Genomic DNA, 24,038 nt, shown 5'->3' with positions numbered 1-24,038 from the left:
CCAGGCACCCTCCACCCGATGAGAGATGTGCCCCCTTGCTCGTTATTCCTAGTGCTAGCTTATCCGCTGAAGCGGTGCCCCTCCTGGGTAAATCTATACCATGCCCTGACTGTTGCACATCTGTTCCCCCTTCCACCTCCTCATCCCCTCCTGCACCCTGCTGCTCTCGCCCCCTCCTTTCTGAGACTCAACTCCGGAATTCAAAATGGGGCGGTATAGTCCCATGCAAATAGTTTCTCAGTGTCTCAAAATGCTGGGGTATCTGGTGCAATGCTGGTTCCGTTGCTTTCGTCCCAGCCCATGTTTGTGGACAAAGCTGTCCGTGTCTGCCTGAGCATTGAAATAATATTCCCTGCCCTGGAAAGTCACTCAGAGTTTGGCTGCGTAAGGCATTCCAAACAGCACACTGTTTTTATAAAGGGCCGCCTTGGCTTTGTTAAATTTTGCCCAGCACTTGGCCAAGTCTGCCCCAATGTTCTGATACACCCGGATCGAGTGACCCTCCCAAGTCAAAGCCTTGTGTGTCCAATTTAAGATCCTTTCCCTGTCTTGGTACCGGTGCAGCTTCGCGATGATGGCCTGCGGATGTTCCCTGGCCTTGGGCCGGTGTGACCTGTGTGGTCTGACTACTTCTGGAGGCTTGGGGAAACTTTCCCTTCCCACCAGTTTGCCTAGCATCTGGGCCACTACTCCATAGGGTTCATGCCCTCAGTTCCCTCTGGTAGGCCCACAATGCGGAGGTTCTGGTGGTGCAACTGATGATTTTGATCCTCGACTTTCCCTCTTAATGTCCCTTCCATCTCCACCAACCTTGACATTTCCGTCCCTAGTATGACGATCTGGTCGCACTGGTCGGCAGAGGCCTTCCCCAGCTCCCTGATCGTCACTTCCTGAGTCTCGAGCTACCTTTCTGCCTTTTCCATTGCCGCCTGCAGGGTGACCAGTGATGCACGATCAATTGCACAAAGACTAAAGTTGGGTACAACTGTGGCTTTATTACAGTCAGATGCGTGGCCTCCTGCTGCAGCTGGCGAAGTGGCAGGGTACTGGAGGTCATGCATATTTATACAGTTCTCCGTGGGCGGAGCCAGCCGGCAAGAGCTACCGGCGAACCTGTAGTGCAGGTCCGACCTTACATCTCCTATTACAGTGGTTCACCACATTCACCCCCTATTAAAATGAGTCCGGCGGGGGTGACGTGAAACTATATCCAATTAGTGCAATTATGTACAGTGGTAGGGAAAGAAAAGTCCACGTTGACGGCCCGGAGTCCGTCAAATGTTCAGCCGGCCCGGTGCTTTGTTGGGAGCGGCGTAACGGTGGCGGTGGTGGTGGAGGTGGCACTGATGGCGGTGCTGATGCTGGCCAGTCATGGGGGAACTCCGGGAGCGTGCCAAAGTCCTCTTCGTCCTCTTGTGCGGAAAAGGGGAGGGGGGGCTGGTCTGGTGGGGTCAATATTGGTGGCGCGGTGGGAGGTGGGCGCATTGGTGGGGGGGTGTGTTGGGGTGGAACCTGACGGTGGCAGGTCCCTGAGTGAGACAGTTTCTTGGCGGCCATCGGGGAACTCAACGTAGGCATATTGAGGGTTGGCGTGGATCAGGTGAACCCTTGTGGAGTCGGACGTGCGCGGAGAAGGACCGGTCCTGGAACAGCGAGCCAAGTCGGGAGTGACGCCCCGGATGTGGACTTCCTGGGGAAGGTAAAAACAAGTTCATGGGGTGTGTTATTAGTGGCGGTGCACAATAGTGACCGGATGGAGTGTAGAGCGTCAGGGAGGACCTCCTGCCAGCGAGAGGCTGGGAGGTTCCTGGACCATAGGGCCAGCTGGACGGCCCTCCAAACCGTCCCATTCTCCCATTCTACCCCCAGTTTCCCCGGGGGTTGTAGCTGGTCGTCCTGCTGGAGGTTATACCCCTGATGAGCAGGAACTGATGCAGCTCATCGCTCATGAATGAGGATCCTCTGTCACCGCGGATGTAGGCGGGGAAACCGAACAGAGCGAAGATGGTGCTGAGGGCCTTGATGACGGTGTCAGACGAGATATTAGGGAATCGGATGGCGAAGGGGAATCTGGAGTACTCATCAACCACACTGAGAATGTACGTGTTATGGTCGGTGGAGGGGAGGGGCCCTTTGAAATCCACGCTGAGGTGTTCAAAGGGGCGGGAAGCCTTCACCAGGCGCGCACGGTCTGGCCAGTAGAAGTGCGGCTTGCACTACGCACAGACCTGGCAGTTCCTGGTGACTGTCCTTACTTCCTCGACGGAGTAGGGCAGATTGCGAGCTTTGACCAGATGGTACAATCAAGTGACCCTCAGGTGACAAAGGCTGTCGTGTAGGGCCCAGAGTTGGTCCACTTGAGCGCTGGCACATGTACCTCGGGAGAGGGCGTCTGGGGGCTCGTTGAGTTTACCGGGGCGATACAAGATGTCATAATTATAGGTGGAGAGCTCGATTCTCCACCGCAAGATTTTATCATTTTTGAGCTTGCCCCGCTGTGTGTTATTGAACATGAAGGCTACCGATCCTTGGTCCGTAAGGAGAGTGAATCTCTTACCGACCAGGTAATGCCTCCGATGCCGCACAGCTTCAACGATAGCTTGGGCCTACTTTTCGACGGATGAGTGTCGAATTTCAGAGGCATGAAGGGTGCGGGAAAAGAATGCCACGGGCCTGCCTGCCTGGTTTAGAGTGGCGGCAAGGACGACGTCTGAAGCGTCGCTTTCTACTTGGAAAGGCAGTGACTCGTCCACTGCGTGCATCCCGGCCTTGGTGATGTCTGCTCTGATGCGGGCGAAAGTGTGTTGTGCCTCGGCCGCGAGGGGGAATTGAGTGGACTGAATGAGTGGGCGGGCCTTGGCCGCATAGTTTGGGACCCACTGAGCATAGTAGGAAAAGAACCCCAGGCTGCGTTTGAGGGCCTTGGGGCAGTGGGGGAGGGGAAGTTCCATGAGGGGGTGCATGCGCTTGTGGTCGTGCCAGAGAAGTCCGTTTTGGACTATATAGCCGAGAATGGCTAACCGGGTCGTGCTGAACACACACTTCTCTTTGTTGTAGGTCAGGTTGAGAAGAGTGACAGTGCGGAGGAATTTATCGAGGTTGGCATCGTGGTCCTGCTGGTCGTGGCCATAGATGGTGACATTATCTAAGTACGGAAAGGTGGCCCGCAAACCGCACTGGTCGACCATTCGGTCCATCTCTCTTTGGAAGACCGAGACCCCATTTGTGACTCCGAAAGGGACCCTAAGGAAGTGGTAGAGGCGACCGTCCGCCTCGAAGGCAGTGTATGGCCGGTCCGACTTCCGGATGGGGAGCTGGTGGTAGGCGGATTTCAGGTCAATTGTTGAGAATACCCAGACTGCGCAATCTGACTGACCATATCAGATATGCGTGGGAGGGGGTACGTGTCGAGCTGTGTGTACCGATTGATGGTCTGGCTGTAGTCCACGACCATCCTGTGTTTCTCCCCAGTTTTAACCACTACCACTTGGGCTCTCCAGGGGCTGTTGCTGTCCTCGATAATACCCTCCTTCAGCAGCCGCTGGACTTCGGTCCTCATGAAGGTCTTGTCCTGGGTGCTGTACCGTCTGCTCCTAGTGGCAACGGGCTTGCAATCCGCAGTTAGATTGGCAAAAAAGGAGGGGGAATCGACCTTGAGGGTCGCGAGGCCGCAAACGGTAAGGGGGGGTAAGGGCCCGCCGAATTTGAGGGTGAGGCTCTGGAGGTTGCACTGGAAGTCCAGGCCCAATAGGAGTGCAGCGCAGAGATTAGGAAGGACATAGAGGTGAAGGATACTAAATTCTACGCCCTGGACCGTGAGGGTGAATGTACAAAAGCCTCGGATCGGGAAGGAGTGGGATCCGGAGGCGAGGGAGATCCTTTGATTGGCAGGGTGGACCGCGAGGGAGCGCGCCTTACCGTATCTGGGTGAACGAAGCTTTCGGTGCTCTCGGAGTCCAGCAGGCATGAGGTCGCGTGGCCGTTGATTTTAACTGTCGTCGATGCGGTGGCCAGATTGTGCGGGCGGGATTGGTCCAGCGTCATCGAAGCGAGCTGCGGGTAGCCATCGGATGCTTCGGATGGCGAGCGTGTGCGGTTCTGAAGTCGGGATGTCAGGCGACCCTGTGGGGGACAAGATGACGGCACCCATGTTGCGCACATTCGCGTGTTCGGCAGCCATAACGGCCTGACAGTCACAGTCCCAGACAAGTGGAATTAGGGCCCGCCAGAAATCTTCGATGGACTCACCAGGTAGTTGCGGGCGGGTGGCGAGTACATGCCTGGCGAAGAGCGTGTTCGCCTTCTGCGCGTTGTGTTCCTTAAGGAGTTCCATTGCTTTTGTGTAATTTGTGGCGTCTTGGATCAACGGGAACACGCTGGAGCTCAGTCTGGAGTACAGGACGTTTATCTTCTGAGCCTCCGTTGGCGTGGGGTCCGCCGCGTTGATGTAGGCCTCAAAACATGCTAGCCAGTGAGTAAAGTCTTTTCTGGCGTCGGGCGAGTGAGGATCCAGCTGCAGGCGATCGGGCTTAATTCGGATATCCATTCTGTGGAAAATCTGACTGTAATAAATTGATGCACAATCAATTGCACAAAGACTAAAGTTGGGTACAACTGTGGCTTTATTACAGTCAGATGCGAGGCCTCCTGCTGCAGCTGGCGAAATGGCAGGGCACTGGAGGTCATGCATATTTATACAGTTCTCCGGGGGCGGAGCCAGCTGGCAGGAGCTACCGGCGTACCTGTAGTGCAGGTTCTACCTTACATCTCCTATTACAGTGGTTCACCACAACCAGCGCCACTTTGACTGTTGCCATCATCTCTATCTTGATGGCCTCCTTTAGCTCCTTGTGTTCCTGCGTTAGGCACTTCCTGCATTTGTTCATCGCGGGGCGGGGGGGGGGGGGGGGGGGGGGGGGGGGCCTGTGTGTGGTCTGGAAGTCCTTCCCGTTCAGGTGTGGCCGGGACCTCGCTGCCCCACATGCTTGCCATCCTCGGTCCTTCTCTACAGACTTTTGCTGCCTTTCCCGTCTTATCGGCCTTGGCGATGCTGCTGCTCGGCATAGCTTGCCCTGATGGTGTTGGAGGAGTGTTTTAGTGGGCTATTTTAGGGTTAAAGCACCTCAACACAAGTTTCCAGGAGGTGGGCCACCTCTTGTACATCCACTCAGCACATCCCCGTCACAGGAAGTTAGACCGTCCCTTTCTGACCTAATACATTTTCATGAGGGCACGGTATGGAACGGGCCCCAGAACAGGCCTGCTTCTATTAAGGAAGCGATTAGAGTTGTGGGCTTAATGCAAGCCCATCTCCTGTAAATGCTTTAATTTTCATTAAGCAGCCAGACTTCAGTATCTGCCGGGTTTTAAACTAGCTTCATGGAGGTGGGAATCATGGGAGGGAGGCAGGAAGAATTTAGGAGTAAAATGGTTTTGCCTGTGTTACATTTCATCATGAAATTCTGTCGCTTGATTTGTATTTCTGTTCATTAAGGTGAGTCATGACAGTGCTGTGATTGGAAGATGTAACCACCCACGAAACAATAGCCCAGATTTTCACCATGATGGAGAGGCTTTCTGTTGTGTTGAAAATAGTGAAACAGGCTGAAAATCGTAAATCCTGACTCCAAATACGACACTTCCTATTTTTGCGGGGGCGGGGTGCAGGCGTGTTGTACAAAGGTAGCTGTCCATTTAAATAGTGCACTGCATCCACTCTGTTGAATTTTGGTAGTCGAGGAGTGTGGAACATGAAATGTGCAAAGTGGTCCTGGCAAGAGCAGGTCTCAACTTGGTGCATTTCTTTACTTAGCCAGGGCAGAGATAGGAATCCCAGTTGAATTTGCTTAAAAACATTATTCATAGCCCCAGAAGTATCAGCAAACAAATTCCAACAGTCTTTCCCTGAACACAAGGTAGAAGGAACGCGAGGCCCCTGGTTTGCATTGCCCCGTCTCATTTATGTGCCCAGATGCCAGGAGGAACATAAAAGGTGGACAAGGGGCCTCGCACATCGAGGCCATAGGAGTCAGTCACTGTGGGTAGCCGGAGGCCAAAGGAGGGCAAAAGGCCGGGAGGAAGCGGCGGCTGCTGCTCATGCACCAGGAAGGAAGTGGCAGGACGGTAGCACAGTTGCTTCACAGCTCCATGGTCCCAGGTTCGATTCCCGGCTTGGGTCACTGTCTGTGCGGAGTCTGCACATTTTCTCCGTGTCTGCGTGAGTTTCCTCCGGGTGCTCCGGTTTCCTCCCACAGTCCAAATGTGCAGGTTAGGTGGATTGGCCATGATAAATTGCCCTTAGTGTCCAAAAAGGGTGGGTGGGGTTACTGGATTACGGGGATAGGTTGGAAGTGTGGGCTTAAATGGAGTGCACTTTCCAAGGGCCGGTGCAGACCCGATGGGCCGAATGGCCTCTTTCTGCACTGTAAATTCTATAATTCAAAAAAGTTCTATGACAACCAGGTACTACCCTGTGAGAAGGTTGTACAGACCTAGGATATCCTATCTCCATGTGACAGAGAACCAGTAGCAAAGGTGACTGAGTTAAGCCATGAGATGGTGACAGACGTATGTTGCATGGTCCAGCAACAGCCCGAGCCACAATCCACTGATTCTCATGCCCTGCCAGTGGCTGTGAACGTAACCATCACTCTCAGCTTCTTTGCCTCAGAACTTTTCCAGGGATCATCAGGTGACCTGTCTGGTATATCCCAATCAGCAGCACCCAGCTGCAGAGATACAGGTAAAGTCGCCATAGTCCCAGGTGACCATAGGCTGCTTTCCCCTTTGAGGGGGAGAACTGACTGAGGGTGGTTTAACCTGAGGATCACCACACCTCAGGCGAGGGACAAAGTTGAGAAAGTGGGCCTTCATGAATAACCTCAGCCGGTACGGGAATTGAACCCGTGTTGTTGGCCTCTCTGCATCACAAACCAGTCGTCTAGCCAGGAACTTCATCATGGACCTGCTTCTCAAATGGGCTTTTTTGAAGGTCCACTTTGTACCTGTGCTTGAGTCACTCAATCCATGTTGGGCCTGCCTAAGACCACTTACTACTTCCAGCGTCGCCTGCCCTAATTCCTATTGTAATCCATCCACCATCACCACCACCCACCACAAAACTGGACCCCCCCCCAAAAAAACCAGAAGTCTGGCAGCCATTTTAAAGACTTCTCGTGGCGGTGATGTGCTGAGCAGTCACACATTAGGGGCTCTCCTCCAGAACACTACCAAACAGGCACTTAATAGTCGAATTTAGCCCAAGAATGTGTCAATAATAAAGGGAGAGAAGAGAAAGAACAACATTATGCCAGCAAATGGGAGCACCCCCCACCCCGGCCGCATCCCCCCCCACCCCCCAGCCTGGAGATGGATGGAAGACATTCCTGGCCAAGGAACTGTTGGCGAAGAGACAATAAATGTGGAGGTCCAGGTGGCTGTGACGGAGGCGTTGGTCGCCAAGCAGATGGCGATCGACGGTCTGGGGAAGAAGCTGAAAGCTCAAGGGAAGACGATCCAGGAGCTTGAGAAGGCTTCAACGGACCAGAGCGACAGGATTGTTGCTCTGGAGACCGAAATTAAAAGGTTTGTGATAACTCAGGGGCACCTAAAGGGGAAGGTTCAAGGACCAGGAGAACCAGTCCCGGCGCCAGAATATACAGACCGTGGGCCTGCCAGAGGAAATCGAGGGCAGGGACCCGATGGACTATGTGGCCCAGATGCTGGGCAACCTGGTCAGGAGGGAGAGCTTCCCCAAACCACCGGAGATCGACAGGGCACACAGATCGCTCCGACCGAAGCCCAGGGTGGGGGACCAACCAAGGGCAATAATTGTAAAACTGCATCATTATCAGGATCGTGAGAGGCTCCTGCGATGGGCAGACTGTCTGACAGACCTGTCAGAATTTCCCCACCTGGAGAAGATCAAATACAGCACCTGAGAGTCGGACGAGGGCTTCCACAAAGCGTGGAGACTATTCACCCGCCTGTTCCAAGACCTGTTCGAAGCCAATAGTGATTAGGAAGGAAGGAGGGAAGGGGGGCCAATGAGGGCAGACAGGATCGCACAGTGTGCAGAGAGGAACAAGGGAAGGGCGGGTGGGAGGCAAGGAAGGAACCCGGGGAGTATCAGGAAGGGACATGGGAAAAGAGATAGGGGGGAGTGGGCAGAGAGCCCCACCCCAGCAAAACCACAGGATCCCCGCCCCCGCCCAAATACCGGCGTCGCAGAATACGGCAGTCGCCGTCGGAGCGGGATTCACGCTGCCCCCCCCCCGGAGATTCTCCGACCCGGCGGGGGACGGAGAATCCCGCCCTATATGTTTTATATATCTAATAGTTAAATTGTTCAATTGCAAAACGCCAGTAAAAATACTTAAAAAAATATTATAAATGTGGGTAAAGTCTTCCGATGAATTAAAATAAGTTAATGAAATGAATGAAATGGCAGTGTATGTTGTACAGTATTGCATGTGTAGCTGAATGTGATACTGTCCAATTGTTGGAGGTTTTTCCCATTGCTCATATAGAATCATATAATCATAGAATTTACAGTGCAGAAGGAGACCATTCGGCCCGTTGAGTCTGCACCGACCCTGGAAAGAGCACCCCACCCTATCCCCACAACCCAGTAACCTAACCTAACCTTTTTAGACACCAAAGGCAATTTATCATGGCCAATCCACCTAACCTTCACATCTTTAGACTGTGGGAGGAAACCGGAACACCAGGAGTAAACTCATGCAGACACGGGGAGAACGTGCAGACTCCGGACAGACAGTGACCCAAGCCGGGAATCGAACCTGGGACCCTGAAGCCACTGTGCTACCGTGCTGCCCACATGTGTATTCAGTCTGGACAGCTGTTGACATAGCAGTTCTGAAGTCAGCATGCTTACTTGGGGCAAGTTATGGGCTCTTGGCTACAATCCACTTGAATAATCATTTTACAACTGTTTGGTTCTATTTACACAGTTAGCTTGAAGAGTCTGTTTGTTTATTTGGGTAGTTTAATCTATTTTATGGCTTCCAACTGTTATAGTAGGGCTTGTGAGTTCTGTTTATAAAGAGAATAATGGGTGATGGGGTGAAGGTGAGCCAGGATTGGATTGGATTGGATTTGTTTATTGTCACGTGTACCGAGGTACAGTGAAAAGTATTTTTCTGCGAGCAGCTCAACAGATCACTAAGTACATGAAAAGAAAAGGAAATAAAAGAAAATACATAAAAGAAAATACATAATAGGGCAACACAAGATACACAATGTAACTACATAAACATTGGCATCGGATGAAGCATACAGCGGAGAAGAAGCTATTTTTGAGTCTGTGCGTGTTTTCAGACTTCTGTATCTCCTGCCCGATGGAAGAAGTTGGAAGAGTGAGTAAGCCGGGTGGGAGGAGCCTTTGATTATGCTGCCTGGTTTCCCCAGGCAGCCGGAGGTGTAGATGGAGTCAATGGATGGGAGGCAGGTTCGTGTGATGGACTGGGCAGTGTTCACGACTCTCTGGAGTTTCTTGCGGTCCTGGGCCGAGCAGTTGCCATACCAGACTGTGATGCAGCCCGATAGGATGCTTTCTACGGTGCAGTTGTAAAAGTTGGACCTGCCAGTGGATGGGGTAGGCCTATCCCTAGGCAATTAAGGTCATGGTTCCTTGAAAATTCTAATTCCCTGCAAGTTGGTGACGAAGGCGGGATGATGACAGCCAGTTTAGTCCTACCTACCAATTCTTGCCTCCAAAATGGAAATCCAGCCCTAGGACCTAGACAGCTGAATGTCATTGCGTATGAGCAGGAGAGCAGAACTGGAGGGTTGTAGAGCTGAAGGAGATTGCAGAGTTAGAAAGGAGTGAGGCCATGGAGGGATATGAAACAAAGGGATAATAATTTGAAAATTGAGGCATTGCCAATGTGGATCAGCAAGCACATGGGTGAATGGAGAGCAGGTCTTGGTGTGAATTAGGATATGGGCTGCAGGGCTTTGGATGGGCTCAAGTTTACAGAAGGTTCAAGGAATGTTCCTCTGATGTCTTCCTTAAAAGGCCATGATCTTTAAAAGGAAAACAGCAACTTAAAGGGTATAAATTTACAAATATTATGTTCAATAGTATGACACTGCAAGTTACATTGTCAAATGTGTAGACTAGCTGTGACACTCAAGAGAATATGTCTACCTGACTCACGGCACTGCATGATCTTGTCATATAAAGTATCTGCAACATCAATCAGGTACTTTGTCTCCTGTATGACCTGTGAATAAAATACAAATGATGAAAACACAAATGTGAATCAGTGCACTGCACTACCTAGAGCACCATGTTGTTGCTCAATGTAATCATATCCAGACAAAGTACTTACAACTTAAATATTGTCCCTCAATGTGAAATAGAATCTTACAATCAAGCTTAATAGTTACAGAACTTTTCAGAGTAAGGGGGGATTCAGTGATAATACCTCTTAAAACTGAATAGCATGCCACTAGAGTAGTTTTACATACGTTACTTTATTAAGGATTGAGATGAATTATAGGAAGAGCACTGAGTAATCATTATTAACCATTACACATATATTTTTAGGACATGGAAGTAATAAGCAATCAAATTAGATTTAGGACAGCTAACTTGACCAAAAGGACATTAATTCTGACATCCTGTCTTTGTGAAACAATCCAGGGTACTGGTTCTGTTGTTCTGTTTCTCACAGTCAGCACAGGCTGCTGGGATTGGTCATAGCTGTCAGGATGAGGATTAATCATGGGTTGCTTGCGATTCTATTGGGTGAAGTTTAAACATTGCTTGCAATTCTAATGGGTGAAGTTTAAACAGTGCTTGCAATTCTATTGGATAAGTTTAAATGTAGCAGCTTCAGGGATTGGATTACGTCCAACTGGGGTGGGCTATTGATTTTTGACCGTTGTATAATACTGGTCTTTGTTTGGCAGAACAGGTCTCGGCAGATATCCAGTCTGTTCTCCGAGTTGACATAACAAGCTTGATTAAATAGCCATCTTGTCCAGGTTGTCATTGTGTTTGTTCCTCTCTGTACTGAGTTGAGCCACAGGGAATAACCCCACATGGAAGCTGACTCAATACACAGGTCTTGAAACCGCTCCTTCATCATTTGACACACTGTGAGCACGGGCGTACACAGGATTCTGGCAGAATGATCCACCTCCTAAATACGGGTGAGTACATTTTAATTTACCACCCAGTAGATAGAAGAGTTACGGATCTGGTGGTCGGATCCATAAGTTGTGCGGCCCGAACAAGGGGTGAAAGTTGCGAGTAGGTAGCGGTGGACACACGCAACACTGAGAATGTGCTAATGTTGGGTGGGCAAAGTCGGACTTTCGTGCCACACTGATGAGGCAGAGCAGGATAAACAGTTGCGTGTTAAAAGGATTGGAAAGGGTAGGGCCCCACGACGATTCGATGGAGGCCAAACCAGGAAACCCCAGAGGGGCTCAGAGTAAGTGACCAGTCAGACAAAGCTGGTGTCATTATTCGGAAGTTGTATGTGGAACAAGATTTGAAACCCCACTGTTTAGTGCAGCTATGGAGGAAAGGGGGTTAGGGAACAAAAAAACGACAAAGGAACATGAATTGGAGCACAAAAGTTAACTGTTTTAGCATGCTATTGATTGGTTTTTAAATTGCCCCGAAACATGGGCGGGATTCTCCGCAAACTGGCGCGATGTCCGCTACCCGGCGCCAAAACCGGCACGGATCACTCCGGCGTCAGGCCGCCACAAAGGTGCGGAAGTCTCCGCACCTTTAGGGGCCAAGCCCTCACCTTGAGGGGCTAGTCCCGCGCCGGAGTGGTTTCCGCTCCGCCGGCTGGCGGTAAAGGCCTTTGGCGCCACGCCAGCCGGCGGCGAAAGGTCTTCGCCGGGCGACGCATGCGCGGGAGCCTCAGCGGCCGCTCACGGCATCCCCGCGCATGCGCAGGGGAGGGGGGTCTCTTCCGCCTCTGCCATAGTGAAGACGATGGCGAAGGCGGAAGAAAAAGAGTGCCCCCACGGCCCAGGCCCGCCCACGGATCGGTGGGCCTGATTGCGGGCCAGGCCACCGTGGGGGCACCCCGCGGGGCCAGATCGCCCCGCGCCCCCCCAGGACCCCGGAGCCTGCCCACGCCGCCTTGTCCCGCCGGTAAGGTAGGTGGTTTAATCCACGCTGGCTGGCGAGGGTTGACAGCGGCGGGACTTCGGCCCATTGCGGGCCGGAGAATCGCCGGGGGTAGGCCCGCCGACCGGCGCGACGTGATTCCCACCCCCGCCGAATCTCTGGTGGCGGAGAATTCGGGACACGGCGGGGGCGGGATTCACGCCAGCCCCCGGCGATTCTCCGACACAGTGGGGGGTCGGAGAATCGCGCCCAACGTGTGTAAATTACTTGATACAAGATTAAATTGTGGATGTATGGACAGTCATTATCACCAGTTAAACGTCAAAATTCTAAGCATGCATCGCCTCTGTGAGGGAACAAAAGTTTGGTCGCTCATAATGTGCTTGGGTGAAATGCCTTTAAGATTTAAATTTACTAAAGGATAGGTGATGCCTATGAAATCAGGTGTTGAAGATTGGATTAAATGGAAAAAGGAAAGATAAATGAATCAAATAAACAGTTTAAGTTTTATAATGAAAAACGGTAGTGAACCTTGTTCAGTAGTTTAACCAAAAGAGTGTCAGCTTGTGGTGCAGCAAGAAGAAAGGGCTGCTGTGAACTTTACGAGCAGCAGTATTGTGTTTCGTTTGTTTGGAGGAGATTCGTAGAGTAATATTATTATTAAGATTTATCTTTCTGAGGAATTAGCCTTGAGGCTTTTACAATTCCAGATGCCGGAAGCGTAGGGAAGAATCAGCAGACAGAGAAATTTATGTCATTCGTGTTGATTATTTTCGTTTCAAAACACTTGCTGCCTGAAGTAGCATTTTCTTTTTCTTGATGTTTAATCATTTAAGTGCTTCAAGTCCAAACAGTTGACAAAAACCTGCAGTCATGTTTTCTGGCCAGAGGCATGATTCCAGGATAGTTTTGAACAACATGTGGGAATTTTAATCCGGATATAAATTCACACATGTAAGAATGAGACCATTTTAATTTAATAGGATTAATTGGAGTTTGAGATATCTAAATTGATTCTGGCTGGTCCTGTATTGGATTGATTTTGTGTTAAACCTTTGGGTCAGGTTGAAAAATAATTATTCCTGACACAATTGATACTAGTAGGAAGAAAGGGTACAAATTTTGAGGGAACAAAAATGGGTGTAGATTAGGGATTGATAATAATCCCTCCTCGTGTTTCTGGTTAAGTCAAACAAAGGAGGGCGGTGACGTAAGACGTCCAGTTGAAGGCTTATACCCCGCCTCTCTTCATACAGCAGATAATTAACCCTTGCCTGGTAACAGCTGAAGATGTTTTTTTACAGACATTAAGAATTTTAACTGCTCGGCCCAAGACCGCAAGGAACTTCAGAGAGTCGTGAACACAGCCCAATCCATCACACAAACCTGCCTCCCATCTATTGACTCCATCTACACCTCCCGCTGCCTGGGGAAAGCGGGTAGTATAATCAAAGATCCCTCCCACCCGGCTTACTCACTCTTCCAACTTCTTCCATCGGGCAGGAAATACAGAAGTCTGAGAACACGCACGAACAGACTCAAAAACAGCTTCTTCCCCACTGTCACCAGACTCCTAAATGACCCTCTTATGGGCTGACCTGATTAATATTGCACTCCTGTGTGCTTCACCCGATGCCAGTGTCTATGTATTTACATTGTGTACCTTGTGCTGCCCTATTATGTATTTCTTTTATTTCATTTTCTTTTCACGTACTTAATGATCTGTTGAGCTGCTCGCAGAAAAATACTTTTCACTGTACCTCGGTACACGTGACAATAAACACAAATCCAATCCAAATCCAAATCCGATCTCCGTGCTTGCTCCTCAGAACCCACTGACACCCACCATTACAACTCCTTCATGTCCAGGTAGGGTGCACATACATGCTTTAGAGCCCCCTGATACATCAGGCGTGCAGTTCACAATTCTTTCTTTGTCCCCACAGGAGAAGATATCCCATAACAAGCGGGAAAGGGCCAAGATGGGGGAGTGGAGTAGCAGAGATTTGAATCCTCATGCCCTATGAGCTACGGGCCCTGGAAATTGCGGGGTTAACCGCGGAGAGAGCAGTCACCGCCCAGCGAGATTGGCCTGTCCCGCCAATGTGGTGAGAATCCACTGCCTCATCACCCAGATGGCCTGTCTCAAGTGAGTTGTTCATGTCAGACAAAATTACCCCTCCCGCTCACTGACCACGGCCGGGATTCTCTCTTCTGGGGACTAAGTCACCATGCCAGCGGGAAAACAGTCGGCGACCACTCCGGCGTCAATAGCCCCCGAAACCGTCGGGGGCTAGGTGGACACCGGAGGGGTTGGCGCCTCTCCATCCGGCGGCGAAGGGCTGGCGCGAGTTCATGCATGCGCGGAACGGCCGGCGTATTTTCACGCATGCGCATGGGGTTCCCTTCTCCGGCCGGGCCCTGGGCAATATGGTGGAGCCCTAAAGGGGCCCGGCACGCCGGAAAGAAGGCCCACACGGAACCAGCCCGCCCGCAGGATCGGTAGGCCCCGATCGCGGGCCAGGCAACCGTGGGGGCCACCACCCCACCCCGGGGTCAGATCCCCTCGAGGACCGTCCCCGTATACCCACCTGCCAGGTCAAGCCGTGCATGAGGTGAGTAATTCACGCCAGCGGGGCTTGCCAAAAATGGACAGCTGCTCGGCCCATTGAGGCCCAGAGAATCGCCGGGGGGGCCACTGCCAACGGCCCCTGACCTGTGTGGCAGGAATCCAGCTGCCACCCGAAAAACGGCGGCAGAGAATAGTGCCGCTGGCGGCGGGGCGGCGGATGGGATTTGCGGGGGATCGGAGAATCCCGGCCCACATGTCCATTGTCTCACAGGATGAGGCAGAACCATCCGGAGCTGTTCACCACACCCCCGCCACCCAAGAGACCATACTCGGAGGAGAGCTCCAAGGAGACCACCATTGAGGCATCACAGATCTCAACCCCACCTTTCACCAGTGCAGAGACACACACCTCTATGGGTGACATGAGTGGACAGGCTTCTGGGGCACAATCTGGTGAGCACCACACGGTTCTTCAAAAAAATATTTTTACTCAAAGCATTTCCTGATTTTTTTACAAAATACAAAGCATCCATTTGAACCAAAACATACAAAAAAGTACACACCATACAACAAAAACAACCCCTCCCCCCTGGACATTTACCATTGCTTAAAGCAGGCGATGAGCAGCCTCCAAATGGAGGAATTCCGCCATAAAGTCACTCATCCACTCTGCCACTTTAGGCGGCTCTGGATCCTGCCATCCTAACAAGATCTGTCTCCGGGCGACCAGGGAGGCAAAGGCCAACTCATCGGCCTCTCTCCCCACCTGCACTCCCGGATCCTCCGACACCCCAAATATCGCCACCCACGGGCCTGGAACTACCCTCACCCCCAGAACCTCCAACACAGGCCCCGCAACTGACTTCCAGAACTTCTCCAACTATGGGCACACCCAGAACATATTGTTGTGATTGGCTGGGCCCCACAAGCACCGCCCGCCTCTACCTTCTACCCCCAGGAAAAAAAAGGACTCATCCGCCCGAGCACCACCCAGTTGCTGATGCACATCTGGTAGAGGCAGGAACATCCAAGGGAGTCAGCAGTTGGAGGTCTGCTGGATCCCAGGACCCAGCAGGGTTCCAGTCAGATGCCAGGCCTCTGGACAAGGTTCTCCCAAAATGGATGCAGATAATAGGACACAGCTGTGAGATTCAGGGGCTGAAGGCAGCGACATTCCAGCCAGTGAATAGCCGATTGGATGAGTCCCAAAGACTACAGGCGCAGGAGATGATGCTGACAATGCATGGCACCGAGGCCAACACCAACACAGCTAGGGTGGTGACCGCAGTGGAAAACCAGGAGCACAACGTCTGCGTCTTGAGTAGTGCCCAAGGCATGGCTCAATCTGTGACGACCATGGCTGAGGACCTGAATATCATGTCTCAGTCTCTGAGGGGCATGTCCCAGACACAGGTGGACATTGCTGAGGAACGGCAGAGCATGGCCCAGTCACTGAGGAGCATCGCTGAGGGTGTTGACACCATGGTGCAGGCAATGGGGAGTTGCCAGGACTAGCAGAGCCTGGTGACTCAAAGGGTTCTGGAGCTTATACCAGCTGCTCCTCTGTCCCTTGGAGATCCCCAATGCTCTACGTGCACCATCAGGGAGGAGAAAGCATTGGAGGCCACCCTGGGCCTGCCACCAAGGAGACGACTGTGATCTCCAGTTCTTCCGAATCCCCCCCTCCTGACACCGGTGTTTCTCAAGGACAACAGGCAGAACAGGGTGGCACGGCGATGCCAGTGACACGACAAGTCGGCCTGGGCCCCTCCGGCTCCAGGCCCTCCAGAGGACATATGCCGTGGACATCAATGGCCACAAGGCATGGAAATAAGCAGGCTGCCTCCACCTCTGATGTGCATCCTGGCGACATACCTGGATGTAGCAGGAGACCACGAAAGATCAAAACGAGAGAGGATCACTGTGCTGGCACTGAAGGGAGGGAGAGGGTAGTTACTATCTGTAGCTAGGGGAAACAGAAATACCAAATGTTCATAACTAAAACATGTTACACCTGATACATGCGAAGCCTGTGTCGCGTTAATCTTCACAGCAAGCCTGCCTGCAACATTGTGGTATTATAGGTATTACGGTACCTGAGAGGCTGAAGTACCATTGGTAGAACCTATATGCTCGCTATTGGCTAGAGTGTATAATAGCTCCGCCCTGATAGGCGGGGTATAAGAACCTGTGCCGTCCCAGCAGCCCTCATTCTGTACCTGAGCTGCTGGGGGAAACATCTAGCTTATTAAAGCCTTCAGTTGGACTACAACCTCGTTTTAGTGGTCATTGATCGTGCATCAATTTAATAAGCTAGATTTCAAGAAGAAAGGATGGAGCTCCGAGCCGGAGTGTCTCCAACTTAGCCCCCACACGGCGAACTCAGCGGCGATCTTTAAGCACTGGCTGGCATGTTTTAAAGGGTACCTCGAGACAGCAGAAAACGCACCCACGGGAGAGCAGAAACTGCATGTCCTGCATTCAAGGGTGAGCCCGGAGATCTACACCCTCATCGAGGAAGCGGAAGACTTCGATGCAGCAATCGAGCTGCTAAAAGGACACTATATTCGCCCGGTAAACCAAGTTTACGCCCGGCATCTGCTTGCAACAAGACGGCAAACCCCTGGGGAATTGTTGGAGGAATACTACCGCGCAGTCCTGGTGCAGGGCAGAAGCTGCGGCTGCCCGCAAGTTTCGGCGAGCGAACACACGGAACTTTTCGTCTGGGACGCTTTCGTGGCAGGTATGCTTTCATCACAAAGCCGCCAGCGCCTGTTAGAGAAAGACACCATGGGTCTTAGGGAGGCACGGGCCCTTGCAGGCTCCCTGGACGTGGCCTCCAGGAACGCCCACACCTACGTTCCTGACCGCGTGGCAGCCCCCTGGCAAGCATGGAACCCCGCAGCAGCCGACCCAGAGACTTCCCCCGTTCCCCCACAGGCCTGCGCTGCAAGGCGGCCTGCCAACCCAGAGTGGCCCTGCGGCTACTTTTGTGGGCAGGCCAAGCACCCCCGCCAGCGCGGCCCGGCCCGCGCATCCACCTGCAGGGGATGCGGCAAAAAGGGCCATTTCTTGGGGGTATGTCAGGCACGAGCGGTGGCCGCGGTCTCCGGCGGCGAATCTGGACCGCCACCACAAACATCTCCACGGGCCTCGTGTGGCCAGCGGTCGCCGCCACCCCCATACCCACATGCGGACCCCGGGTGCCGCCATATTGATCCATGGACGCCACGCTGCCTGAACAGAATTCCCAACTACTGTGATTGGCTTCCGTGACTCTGGATCAGTCTTGACCTCGAACACTCAACCACTACAACGACCGTTTTCATCAACGGGCACGAGTCATCCTGCTTAATTGATTCTGGGAGCACGGAGAGCTTCATACATTCCGACACGGTAAGGCGCCGTTCCCTCCTCATCCACCCTGTTAATCAAAGAACTCACTGTCCTCCGGTTCCCACTCAGTGGAGATAAAGAGGTTTTGTTTAGCAAACCTCACAGTCCAGGGAAGGGAGTTCACAAATTTCCATCTCTACGTCCTTCCCCACCTCTGCGCGGCTACACTCCTGGGTTTAGACTTCCAGTGTAACCTTCAAAGTCTGACCTTCCAATTCGGCGGCTCTATACCCCCCCTTACTGTCTACGGCCTCGCGACCCTTAAGGTCGACCCGCCTTCCCTGTTTGCGAACCTCACCCCGGATTGCAAACCAGGAGCAGACGCTACAGTGCCTAGGATCGGATCTTTATTAGGTCAGAGGTCCAAAGGCTACTGAGGGAACGGGTCATTGAAGGCAGTAACAGCCCCTGGAGAGCTCAAGTAGTGGTGGTAAAGACCGGGGAGAAGCATAGGATGGTCATCGACTAAAGTCAGACCATCAACAGGTTTACGCAGCTGGATGCGTACCCTCGCCCCCGCATATCCGACCTGGTAAACAGGATCGCACAATATAAGGTCTTCTCCACGGTGCATCTCAAGTCCGTCTACCACCAGCTCCCCATCCGCACTAGTGACCGCAAATACACTGCCTTCGAGGCAGACGGGCAGCTCTATCACTTCTTAAGGGTTCCCTTTGGTGTCACTAACGGGGTCTCGGTCTTCCAGCGCGAGATGGACCGAATGGTTGACCGGTACGGCTTACGGGAACATTCCCGTATCTCGATAATGTCACCATCTGCGGCCACGACCAGCAGGACCACGGCACCAACCTCCAAAAATTTCTCCAGACCGCTAAAATCCTTAACCTTGCATACAATAAAGATAAATGCGTGTTCAGCACCGACCGCCTAGCCATTCTCGGCTACGTATTGCGAAATGGAGTTATAGGCCCCGACCCTGAACGCATGAGCCCCCTTATGGAGTTCCCCCTCCCTCACTGCTCTAAGGCCCTAAACCGCTGCTTAGGGTTTTTTAGCTACTACGCCCAGTGGGTCCCCAACTATGCGGACAAGGCCCGTCCCCTGATCCAATCCACAGTTTTTCCCTTGTCGATAGAGGCCCGCCAGGCCTTCAGCCGCATCAAAGCGGATATCGCAAAGGCCACGATGCATGCCATCGACGAGTCCCTCCCCTTCCAGGTCGAGAGCGATGAATCCGACGTAGGTCTGGCGGCCACCCTCAACCAAGCGGGCAGACCCGTGGCCTTCTTCTCCCGTACCCTCCATGCTTCCGAAATCCACCACTCCTCAGTCGGAAAGGAGGCCCAGGCAATAGTAGTGGCTGTGTGACATTGGAGGCATTACCTGGCCGGCAGGAGATTCACTCTCTTCACTGAGCAACGGTCAGCGGCTTTCATGTACATTAATGCACAGCGGGGCATTAAAAACCGACAAGATCTTGCGGGGGAGGAACGAACTCTCCACCTACAGCTACAAGATCTTGTATCGAGCCTCCTGATGCCTGTCCTGAGGACCTCTGCCACCCGGGGGTCACTCGCTTTTTCCATTTCATCAAGACCCGCAACCTGCCCTACTCCATCGAGGATGTCAGGACAGCCACCAGGGACTGTTAAATCTGCGCGGAGTGCTAACCGCACTTCTACCGGCCAGAGAGAGCGCATCTGATAAAGGTTTCCCATTCCTTTGAACGTCTCAGCATGGACTTTAAAGGCCCCCTCCCCTCCACCGACCGCAACACGTACTTCCTGAACTTGATTGACGAGTACTCCCGGTTCCCATTCGCCATCCCCTGTCCCGACATGACCGCCTCCACCGTCACCAAGGCCCTCCATAACATCTTTGCACTGTTCGGGTTTCCCGCTTACATACACAGCGATAGGGGGTCCTCCTTTATGAGCGACGAACTGCGTCAATTCCTGCTCAGCAAGGGCATCGCCTCGAACAGGACGACCAGTTACAACCCCCGGGGTAACGGACAGGTAGAAAGGGAGAATGGAACGGTCTGGAAGACCGTCCTACTGGCCCTATGGTCCAGGAACCTCCCAGTCTCCCGCTGGCAAGAAGTCCTCCCGGATGCCCTCCACTCCATCCGGTCACTACTTTGTACAACCACCAATCAGACACCTCATGAATGCCTCCTTGTCTTCCCTAGGAAGTCCTCCTCTGGGACCTCGCTCCCGACTTGGCTGGCAGCACCCGGACCCATCCTGCTCCGAAAACACGTGCGGGCGCACAAGTCTGACCCGTTGGTCGAGAGGATCCATCTGCTCCATGCTAACCCCCAGTACGCCTACGTGGCGTACCCCGACGGCCGACAAGATACGGTGTCCCTACGGGACCTGGCGCCCGCCGGAACTCCACGCACATTCCAGCCACCAGTCCCACCCTCCCCTCCACCGCAGCACCTTACAGGAGGATTGGTCCTTCTGCCGCTCCTGCCTAGGCCCCCCCACCCACCGACACCCCCCTCCCCCCCCCCCCAGCAGGCGCTCCCTCCCCAGGTCAGCCGGTTTCCCCACCAGCGCCGTCTAGGGGTGACGAAGCTGCCATGGAGATCGAAGCCACGCTCCCGGAGTCACAGATGCCTGATCCTCCACCGGAGTCACCACCGAGGCTCCGACGATCACAGAGGACGACCACCGCCCCCGATCGACTGATTGCTTCATTTTAACTGTAATCTGTAAATATAAAACACCGAAGGTACATAGCTACCAGACTTGTAAATAGTCACTAAACACTGTACGGAGGTATTACGGTACCTCCCTAACTAATTATACCATGTTGTTATGTTTTGTAGTTGCTGGCCACCACCCCCGCCGGACCTTTTTTTAACAGGGGGTGAATGTGGTCTTATACGTATTACGGTACCTGAGAGGCTGAAGTACCATTGGTAGAACCTATATGCTTGCTATTGGCTAGAGTGTATAACAGCTCCGCCCTGATAGGCGGGGTATAAGAACCCGTGCCATCCCAGCAGCCCTCATTTTGTACCTGAGCTGCTGGGGGAAACATCTAGCTTATTAAAGCCTTCAGTTGGACTACAACCTTGTTTTAGTGGTCATTGATCGTGCATCAAACATCACTCCTGATTGTTGCCCTACGCTCTCTCCAACCCCCCCAGGTACAGTTGTTCAACGCCCCCGATGCATATCCCATTCAGAGGATGGGTGAATGTGCATTGTCAGCAGAAAGACAAGAGTCAGACTTTGGCATAAACCAAGGAGCACCAGAGCTAACTTCATAGCGACTGACCATCACGCTCCTGCCTTGTATAGTGACCCATTGACAGTATCGACAAAGGCCCATCACCCAGGGGTGATGTTGCACAGACGCTTGAAGGGTGGAACAGGGTAGTTGGGAAGTTGGGAGGGGTGGGCAGATGCGAAGGAGGATTGGGAAATGGCGGGGAGGAGGGGAACGGGGAGGGGGCAATTGTGGGGGGGAAGAGGGATGGAGGTGGAAGGATTCCGGGTGGAGGGATTGGGAGAAGGAGGGGAATGCGGGGGAGAGGTATGGGGTAGGGGGTAAATGGATTGACAAAGCCTCGTCCTATGAGTATCGGGTGAGGATAAGGGCCTCCCTGGTCCTCCGGACATGCCCTTGCTCCAATCTCTGGCTCCTCCCACGGGGGCGTTGGCGGGCAGCTGTGGGACCTCGCTATTGGGCTGCCCACTCATAATGACCCTTTCGCATCCTCATGCTGACGCGGGACAGACCTCGATCCCGACGCCAGCGGAGCCCAGAGCATCAGAGACAGATTGGCACCTTCACTATCACTAGATTCTCTGCCTCAGCGCTGCTGGCAACGAGGGGCAGAGAATTTCGTCCAGAATGTTTTGCCACAGTCAGAATTCTTCCAAAAGCAATCCAGCCAGGTACATCTTTTCCAAAATAAGGTAAGGAAATCGTTGTGATTTGTTTTATCCTTTGCTGAAGTTGCTGACCAAAAATCCACTGCCAGAGGCAGTAGCAGCTTTTTAGTACCTTACTGGACCATTCTCCTTGTGAGCCTGAACACTAAGGCGATTAAATTTCTAGATACAAAGCGGGCATGTGTTGACACTTCTTGTGTATGTGTCCATGTGTTTGTGTTGGGGAGGTGAGAGCTGGAATTTCACAAGGTCCAGATCTGCTTCAGTTTTAACCACCATTTATATCCCATCTCAATTCCTACCTGAAATGAGAGAAGTGGGAAGGAACACCCTATAAATAGTTCAGATATGCAAGTGATGGATTTAGAACATCCTAAATTCCATCATACTGTATCAACTCTGACACACACGTACATATACGCACACACCATCTAATTATTTCTAAAATTACAGGGATCTTTCAAGCAAGAGCTCTCTCCTGACAGTTTGCTACTGACCTTCAGGCAACTTTGTGGTTTTCTGGCGAGCTTTTTAAAAAATAAATCGGAACCACAAAGTTGCCTGAAGTTGCGAGGCAGCAGCTCCGCAGCTAATGAAACTGACCTGGCAGATCGGCTTTAAAATAATCACAACGGCCTTGTTAACACCTGTTTTTCAGTTCGAAAACGCTGCTTGTTCAGTGTGGACGATTCAAAACTGCATTGGAAACACCGAGCCCAGGCCTTCTTAGAGTCCAGGTCCCGGTGTTTGGCACCATTCAACTCCCCTCTCCCGGGCCCTCGGGCCTTCTAGCCTGCATCCTCGGGTCTTAGATTCTGGAAAGGTCCCTGCAAATTGGAAAACGACAAACCTCTTTTCAAGAAAGGAAGGAGACAGAAATCAGGATATTATAGGCCAGTTAGCCTGATCTCTGACACTGGGAAATTGCTGGAATCCATTATTAACAAAGTATTTAATCTCTCTTTGGTATGCATAACCCCAGAGAGTAGTGGAGGCGAGGTCACTGAATACATTCAAGAATGTGTTTGACAGGTTTTTGATCTATTAAGGAAGTCAAAGGTTATGGGGTGCAGACAGGAAATTGGATTTCACGGCAAAATCAGATCAGCAGGCTCAAAGGGCCAAATGGTCATCTCCCACTCCTATTTGCTTCAGCTGCCACTTTTCCCAAGGCTTGGGAAAGCACGCTGCTCAGTGGGAAAATCGGCAAATCACGTTAAGTCAGATGCTGTCAGTGTCACTAACATATTTAAAATGACAACCTGCGCCCCAGCCTGGGGGCAATTGCCTGTTCACCATCCCATTGTCCCGTCTCTGTAAACTCCAAAATTGTCAGGTTGAAGCCGGCCTCTCGACATACTCGAACGTTTACCTCACTTAACCCCCTAACCAAGACCTAATCCCGCACGTTCACGCATATTAAAGATCCCCCTAATACAATTGATGAAGGCAGTGAGTTAGATGTTAACAAGGCTTGGTCATGTGGAACAGCAGAGGGACATAGGTTTAGAGAACCTTAGGTTTTATGTGCACAGGTATAAAATATAAATGGCAAGAGATATTGAATAGTCTATATAAAATCTTGATAAGATTTGTTAGAGGACAGCATTCATAATTCAAGTGGATAAATGGTTGAAGGAAAGGCAATTGAAGAAGTACAGGAAGAGGGGAGATAATTTTGATTGAAATTTGCATGGTGATTACATGTCATGCTGGACCGGGTGAACCAAATGGTTGCTTCTGTGCTGTAAGTTCTACATATTTGTACATATTGCATTCGGTCTAGTCCAATCGAACAGAGAGCCTGCTAATTCAAGTGCTGGCTGTTCATCTCACGATCAAATGGCTGCAAATTCAGTTTCAAGTGCTTGTTTTTCACAGTTGGGACTGGCAGGCAAAGCTCCACATGGAAACATTTGTGCCTGGGAAAATGTGGAAAGGATGCATCATTTTCATTGTGTAACTTTGCTTCACTCAAGGCACATTGCTAGGCCAATGAACCCGGTAACACCAGACACAGAGTAGTCCGTGGCAGCCTTATCTTTCTGGCAGCAACATGACAAATAGGATACAGTAC

At 52.0% G+C, this 24,038-nt stretch overlaps 1 protein-coding gene across 3 annotated transcripts in view; it reads right to left on the bottom strand.

Moving 5' to 3' along the window:
• plcl1 (phospholipase C like 1) overlaps positions 1 to 24,038 on the bottom strand; it is a 597,498-nt gene that overhangs the window by 39,510 nt on the left and 533,950 nt on the right. For all 3 annotated transcript variants that reach the window (XM_072478951.1, XM_072478968.1, XM_072478960.1), the window contains exon 4: positions 10,172 to 10,247. In XM_072478951.1, coding sequence (XP_072335052.1) covers positions 10,172 to 10,247 — 76 coding nt within the window. The remainder of the gene's footprint in view (positions 1 to 10,171; positions 10,248 to 24,038) is intronic.

The sequence above is a fragment of the Scyliorhinus torazame genome, chromosome 2, assembly GCF_047496885.1.
Source record: "Scyliorhinus torazame isolate Kashiwa2021f chromosome 2, sScyTor2.1, whole genome shotgun sequence".
In the NCBI taxonomy this organism is placed as follows: Eukaryota; Metazoa; Chordata; class Chondrichthyes; order Carcharhiniformes; family Scyliorhinidae; genus Scyliorhinus; species Scyliorhinus torazame.
The sequence above is the reverse complement of the archived record's forward strand: the minus strand, read 5'-3'. Positions and strand labels throughout refer to the sequence as shown.